At 38.6% G+C, this 8,097-nt stretch overlaps 1 protein-coding gene across 1 annotated transcript; it reads right to left on the bottom strand.

Moving 5' to 3' along the window:
• Window positions 1–6,994: 6,994 nt before the first annotated feature.
• LOC102991300 (developmental pluripotency-associated protein 2-like) lies at window positions 6,995–7,723 on the bottom strand. Its single transcript, XM_055079998.1, has one exon. It carries the CDS (start codon window positions 7,721–7,723, stop codon window positions 6,995–6,997), a length of 729 nt encoding a protein of 242 aa, XP_054935973.1.
• Window positions 7,724–8,097: the final 374 nt, after the last annotated feature.

The following is an 8,097-nucleotide window of genomic DNA, read 5'->3' as shown; positions in this document are numbered from 1 at the left end:
AAATGGGCTGTCTTTCCATTTATTTACTTCTTTAATTTCTTTCAACAATATGTTATAGTTTTCAGAATACAAGTCTTTTACCTCCTTGGTTAAATTCATTTCTCAGTATATTTATTCTCTTTGATACTATTGTAAATGGAATTGTTTTCTTAAAATTCCTTTTCAGATTGTTCTTTGCTAGTGTATAGAAATGCAACTCTTTTTTTGTGTGTTGATTTTGTATCCTGCAAATTTGCCAAATTCATTTATTAGCTCTAACAGTGGTTTTGTGTGTATATATGTAATTTTAGGGTTTTCTATATATAAGACCATGTTATTTGCAAACAGATAGTTTTTACTCTTCCTTTCCAATTTGGATGCCTTATATTTCTTTTTCTTACTTGCTCTGGCAGGAACTTCCTTTGTAATTTCTTGAATCCATTGGTTGTTCAAGGTTGTATGTTATTTAATTTGCACATATTTGTAAATTTTCCAGTTTTCTTTTTATTGATTTTTAGTTTCTGTTGTGATTGAAAAAGATGCTTTGTATTATTTCAGTCTTATAAAATGTATTAAGACTTGTCTTCTGGCCTACATATGATCTTTCCTGAAGAATGTTCCATGTGCACTTGAGAAGAAAATTTATTTTTCTGTTATTGGGTTGAATATCCATATATATCTGTTACATCTAATTGGTTTACAGTGTTGTTCACATCCTCTATTTCCTTATTGGTATTCCATCTGTTTTTGATATTGTTCTGTCCGTTTCTGAATGTGGGATTTTGACATCTCCAACTATTCTTGAAGGACTGTCTTTTTTTCATCTTCTGTTCTATCAGTTTTTACTTCACACGTGTTTTGCCGAAAGCGTGCTTTTGGTTTCAAAGTTCGTTGGATTCACTGGCAAAATAACCACTCGTCTCACACGACTGAACAGATTTAATTAATTTTTTAATAAAAGATTATTTAAGTTAAGTTCTATATACAGTCATTAGAGGGGGTGAATAAAAGTATTCGAGAGACATAACAGAGTATACATCACCAGATTGGGCCAACACCTACATCCAGATTCTAACAGCAGCTGAGAAGTCCCGAGTAATAGCAATCTGGAGTCCCGGTGGTGAAGGGTCCTGGGCGGTGTGTCCACCCCACAGGTGAGACTTCAGATTGCAACTCTGGGGGCTTCCATTTATAATCCCAGACCGCAAACTGTGATTTCGGTTTGTGTGCAAAAATGCAGCCCTGATTTAACTGTAACAATGCTGTTGGTTTCACCGCTTGAGTCACAAGATTTTCCAGACCCTGGGGGACTGGCCAGGTGCCCAGGGCTCAAGAAATTCCAAGACCCACTCCCTTTCTTATCATAAGTGCTACTTGTTGGTAACAATTGTTAGGTGTGCGAGCAGGCACACAGTCCAGGCAGGGTCACAAGTCAGTCAGAGGCCTACTTCTGCCTCTGAAGCCTGAACAAGACTACTTTACTAGTTTTCCCAAGATTTGGCCTCTAGGATTGTTTAGGCTGAAGAACATAAGAATAAGGCAATATAACACGAGCAGTTTTTCGAATACGGTAAGATAAGTAGCAGTTACAAACAGTGAGTAAGAGTAATATAATCAAAAATACAAGCAGTGGGTTAAATAATGCAGAGAACTATTGTCGAGCCTTGGGGGATTGAGTAAAGAAAAAGTCCCACCAAGTATGAGAAGTATGCTTTTGTACATTAACGCCCACATCTATTAATTTTTTAGCTGCAATAGTAGTAACAATAGAGTGTTCGAACAAAGTACGGTTATGTTTACCTATAAATTTCTGTAGTAACGCTGTTTTCTGTAATACCTTTTTCAAAGGTTCAAGTGGTAGGCTAATATTAGGAACAGGTAAAGTAGGAATTAGCATGTGAGTCCACAACAATTGTGTGTGTATGGGGGAAAAGAAATAAGTTGTCCCTTTCCAATATAAGTGATCTATATGTGCTAGACATCCTGAAAAAGGGTTTCCTAGCTGATAATTAGAAGTGTTAATATCATCAGTTACAATACATACAAATTGGGGAGCAACGTCAAAAAACATACTATAGGATTGAGGGAATACAGTCAGTTCACGGTAGTTAATGGAATTCTATGGAATTCTCTAATAAACAGGGTTCCCAGATGTGTGAAGTCTGGCCACAAAGCAATCCTTGAATAGTCTTTTCACAGTCTGTCAATAAGTGGGTGTGATTATTAAAATCTAAGTAATTTCCAGCAAAACGAGGCAACCAATATTCATTTCCAAAAACAATAGGCAACACGAAATTGACAGCCATAGAAAGTCATAATTAGAAAAGGACGGCCTTGTTTGCAGGGCAGGTGAAGTTATCTTGAGTTCGGGTGTGGCTCATGTTTTCCCAGTGGAAGATTCCCCAACGTTTTCCTTCTTTATCCTTTCTCAACCGTAGCAGATATCCTGGGGTTAAGACGTGGGTGACGATCCACATTACAGTCAAGCTTCCAAAAACAGTCTATTCATGAGAATAACAATGGGTTAATGGCACATATTTTCGTTTTTCTTGTCCAGGGATCATCACCAACACAGTGTCATCCTTTCCCTGCACAATTACATCAGCAGGTATAGGAGGAGCATTGGGTTGCTTCACCTTTAGCTCCAATTGAATTGTGCTCTGTTGTGGATCTAAATCCTCCATCTCCCCAGACGGTTAACAAAGTAGGGGGTTCTCCTTTCTTGATTTTCCAATTAGACAAGGAAGAATAAGTAGTTGAGCAACCCTGTCGTGTTTATTAATAAATAAATCATCATTACCTTCATCTTGTAAAATCACTTTAATTTCTCCTTGATAGTTCAGGGTCAGTCACTCCTCCTTGGACACAGATGCCCCTAAGGGCTAAGCTAGAGCGTTCCTTAATTAGCCCAAAATGTCCAGGAGGCAATTGATATAGCACAAATCATTCTCTTAGTAAGCCTCTGCTCAGTCATAGAATGCAAATGGAGGCCTGCTGCCTCAGGAGAGGCTCGAAAAGGAGCTAATGCTCCAGGTAACATTTCCCAATATTCAATTATCTCTGGATGGAAATCCATCCTATGAATTTGTAGGTTTGGTATAGTCATTCTCATTAAACCCAACTGGACGATTGTTCAAAATATTTAAGGCAGTATTTAAGTTAGTCCTCCAATTTTTATAAGAACCCTGTCCCAATTTAATCACTTGTTCCTTTAGCAGTCCATTCATTCTTTCAGTTAAACCAGCAGCTTGAGGATAATATGGAATATGAAAAATCTATTGTGTATTATGTTCCTGGGCAAATTCTTCTTTAAGCTTACCTTTGAAATGTTACCCATTATCACTTTGTATTTGGAGTGGAACACCATAGTACAAATTAATTATTTCTAATGTTTTAATAGTGTTAGTTTGATTGGCTTTTCCACATGGAATGGCTGCCAAGAATCCAGAATAGGTGTCCACTGCAGTGCACACATATTGGCAGCCTTTATCACAGATTAATGGGCCAGAGTAATCAATTTGCCATATCTGCCCAGGCAATTTGCCACGTTCCAATTGTCCTTTTATTAGTTGTGGCAAGCTCCTATGTTTAACATGTTGGCAGATTGGACATTGTAAAATAACAGACTTAATGAGATCCATAGTCAAGGAAATACTTTGATCCTGAGCCCACCTGTATGTAGCACTTTCTCCCAGATGGCCACATTTTTCGTGTGCCCAAAGTGCCAAACCTTTGAATTCACTAGAGTGTGGGTCGACTTCCACCGTCTGGATCTGATTTTGTTCATCTGTAATTGAATTATACCATCATTCCGTGGAATGGGAGTACTATGAGCGTCTACATGAAAAACTGAAACATTAGTTTTCTGGACAATTTCCTAAATATCCGCCCATAATTCTTTCCACCACAACTCTTTTGAATGAATTTGCCAATTATTTTTAACCCACGTTGGAAGCCAAGTTGCTAATCCATTGGCCGCAGACCAGGAATCAGTATAAATAGGACATTCTGTTAAGTTTTCTTTTTCAAAACTTGATATACTGCATATAGTTCAGCAAATTGACTGCTTTTTCCCTCTCAAGTGTTAACAGTTTAGTTGTGACTGGATTGGAGGCTACTGCTTTCCAGTAACGAACAGACCCTATATATTGTGCTGAGCCATCTGTAAACCAGGCATGTTTCTTTTCTTTCTCAGTTAGAGTCAAAGGGGCTTTCCCCATTTTACAGGTGACTCGGTTAACTCGGGTTTAATCATACCTTCTTTTTGAAAAATTAATTTATTATTTTTGGCTGCGTTGGATCCTCGTTGTTGCGCGTGGGCTTTCTCTAGTTGCGGCGAGTGGGGGCTACTCTTCATTGCGGTGCGTGGGCTTCTCATTGCAGTGGCTTCTTTTGTTGCGGAGCACGGGCTTGGGCTCTAGAAGTGCGGGCGGCGCATGGGCTTCAGTAGTGTGGCTCGCAGGCTATAGAGCACAGGCTCAGTAGCTGTGGCTCACGGGCTTAGTTGCTCCAAAGCATGTGGGATCTTCCTGGACCAGGGATCGAACCTGTGTCCCCTGCATTGGCAGGCAGATTCGTAACCACTACGCCACCAGGGAAGCCCTAATCATAGCTTCTTGCTCAAGACCTTCAACTGGAATTTCAGAAATCCTTGCATGTAAAACAGCGGCAACCTGTGGGCCCGGTTTGGCCTAGTCCTGTATATACCATTTCCATTTGACTATAGTAGACTCTTGGGCTTGCCCAATTCTGTGGGTCTTTGGTGAGCTTAAAATCCATTACATAATGGGCACTTGGGGTCTCAATATAATTGTGTGACCTACGGTCAATTGTTTGGTATCAATTAGAGCCCAGTAACATGCCAGTAGCTGTTTTTCTTTTTTTTAACTTATTTATTTTTGGCTGCGTTGGGTCTTTGTTGCCGTGTGTGGGCTTTCTCTAGTTGCGGCAAGCGCGGGCTACTCTTCGTTGGGGTCCACGGGCTTCTCGTTGCGGTGGTTTCTCGTTGCGGAGCACGGGGTCTAGGCACGGAGGCTTCAGTAGTTGTGGCTCGCGGGCTCTAGAGTTCAGGCTCAGTAGTTGTGGCGCACGGGCTTAGTTGCTACACAGCATGTGAGATCTTCCTGGGCTAGGGATCGAACCTGTGTCCCCTGCATTGGCAGGTAGATTCTTATCCACTGCGCCACTAGGGAAGCCCGCCAGTAGCTGTTTTTCAAAGGTAGTATAGTTCTTTCCGGCTTCTGGGAATTTTCTGTTCCAAAAACCCAGAGGTACTCTTTTGCCTTGCTGTTTTTGTCATAAGCTCCAATTAGTATACAGTCCATTGATTGACATATATAATTCTGTGTGCCCTGGTTGTAGGTCACGGGGCATCTGATCTCCCTCCAAAGATAGACTACTAAGATAAGCTTTAGAATAATTGAATTAAACTTTTTACCAATAAAACATAGCAACGAGGAACTATCTGGGAAGTGAATCTTGGTAAACACAGACCTCAATTAACAAAACTAGAATTTAATATTCAGTGAAACATAATTTTTTTTCTTTTTCATTGTGAGGGCATTAACCCTGCTGCCAGGGAAGGCTTTATCCCATCACATAAAGAATGAGGTTTGTCAGGGAGCCGGGAAAAGCCAAGGGGCCGTCTTGGATTTCCCATAGCCCTGACTGTTTGATTTACAGCTGTTGTTTACCCATTTTAAATTATCTGACTTAGGAGTAGACCGTTGCCATGTTATGAGGGCAACAGGATAGCAAAAGTCTGACAATGAGGGGTTAATTTTTTTTTTAAGAAGGAGCATGAGCTTTATCTACGTGTGCCATAATCTTTATAGATTATTGTGAATTAATACTTATTTACTTTACCAAAGTAACAATACAAGATTTCAAAGGCAAATATAGAGCAGATCACTTAAAAGGTAAGAAAACTTAAAATTTGTTATCAAAGGCAGTTCAACATATTAAGAAATCTTGTCCTCTTAAGAGAGAGAAAAGCCAAATTCAAGTTTTACACCTGCTTACTTTTAAAATTCATTTACTCAATTAAATTTATCTTAAACTTTGTCAATTCTGACCATGCACAGAACTCTTTTCTTGGGGTCCACTTTCCACAAAACTTTTTATCACTTTCTATAGCCATCACTTTATTTTCCCGTTCAGAAATAGCCAGCTATAGGTCAGACCTACTTCCTTTTCCCTTAATAAAATGTAATTCCATTCCTCATACCTTCTTTACTGACAGTACACATCCTACTTGCCTACTGTACACTGAAATGTTTCCTTTATTATTTTTATTAGCTTTAATTACATGTTTAAATTAGAATCCTCAGCTCTTAAAACCTTAATTTCTTGTGAAAACTAAGAAGTAAGCAATTATGAACTGTCCTTTACATTAGCATTCTGTAGATTGGTGAACATAAATACCAGTGATATTTTCTAAAAACATTTATTTTCTTTAGGGAACGTGGCACCAAACGTATTCATTAATAGTCCTAAATATCTTTTGTTTCTCTGTAAAAGGAAGCCAATGTTCAGTAATTAATGTTTCAGTATCTTATTTTATTTGGGAATGACCTAGCTATTCAACAAGCTTCCATCACTTAATTTAGCATAACTCTAGAATTTCAAGTTAACAGAATCTGGAGAGACTATTTTATATACACATTCCTAAAGCATAATTATTCTTTTTTTTTTCCACTGGTGTATTCTAACAAACATTTTTTTATATAGAGGTAAAAATTAGTATATAACGTTATGTTACAGGTGTACAACATAGTAATTCAATATTTCTGTACACTACAAAACTGATATAAGTCTAGTTACCATCATTACCATACAATTACCCCCCTTCACTTCTTCCCACCTTGGATCTGTGCTTAGTGATGAGAAAGTGTCCCCACTTAGCCACCTGGCTCAGAGAGCCATTCAGGCAAAACTTGGCTGTCTATCAATCACAAGATAAGCCCTCTATGAACCTAACGTCCCATCTGCAGATATTTTAACTAACACTTTCCCTTTAACTACCATCAGTATTGGACTGATAATAAAAGTGTGCCTTCTTTCTCTGGCATGGTAACCATTCTTTAAGGTTGATCTTACCGGAAGCTTGCGGCAGAAAGGACTCAACAGAGGTAGGCAGGGGACGTGAATTTACAGCCTTAGGTTGAACGGCTCTTGCAGCAATTCTTGACCATGCTGCCAACATGGCTGCCTGTGCTGAAGTTATCACTTCAACCATGTGAGTCCTATCCTCATTCTCACTCATCTTCCTTTTCTTAACACTTGCTCTCCTGGTCACCATCTTGTGTTTCCCTGGACATGACTGCGATCTGGCCTCCCGTGATGATTCAGGAATATACTGATCTTTTTCAGGATAAGCATGTTTCTGGAGTCTCAGATAAACCTCTATTTTCTGACCATCGGTACTCAAATTAAGTTGTTGGCACCATTTCCGCAAAGTGTCCCGACTCACGTTGTTAATTGGAGGCAATATGGTTGGCAACGGATAAATTGGTTTACTACAGCTAGATTTTGGGCAAGCTTTGAACTGGTCATCTGTTTGAGGAGGATGAACTTGATCGTCTAGACTCAGTGAATCCACTTTAACTTCTGAAGTTGAAGAAACACTTGGATCCGTTTGATGATCTTCAACAATTTCCTCATTAACTGGAATCAATGTAAGAACCATATTTTCTTCACCTAAGACCTCTTCAAAAAAATTCTTCTCATAATTTGGGTGTGCCATTCCAAGGAACTCTCAGAGAAAGGCAGAGCCGGCAATGTTAAGGATATCTGCAATTTAATCCTCTTAACCTCAAGCATAATTAGTCTTAATAGAGTTTATCTAACAGCTTTTATCTCATTTACATTTTCTTTAAAGTTTCTTCACATCAAGTTACTTTACTTGCTGACAAATTTGTAACAAAAGTAACAAGATTTTATGTAGCTTGTATTAAACCTAGGCACAATAAAAGTGTTACACTTAATGTTGATGACTCCTAACACATGTCTATATTAATTAGATTAACAAACATTAATACCAGGTATTAATTTAAATATTGACTATTTCCCATTTCACATGAACCTAAAATTCATGTAGCTTAATTTCTCTTGTATTTA

This window comes from Physeter macrocephalus, chromosome 18, assembly GCF_002837175.3.
Source record: "Physeter macrocephalus isolate SW-GA chromosome 18, ASM283717v5, whole genome shotgun sequence".
In the NCBI taxonomy this organism is placed as follows: domain Eukaryota; kingdom Metazoa; phylum Chordata; class Mammalia; order Artiodactyla; family Physeteridae; genus Physeter; species Physeter macrocephalus.
This window is presented reverse-complemented; position numbering and strand designations above follow the sequence as displayed.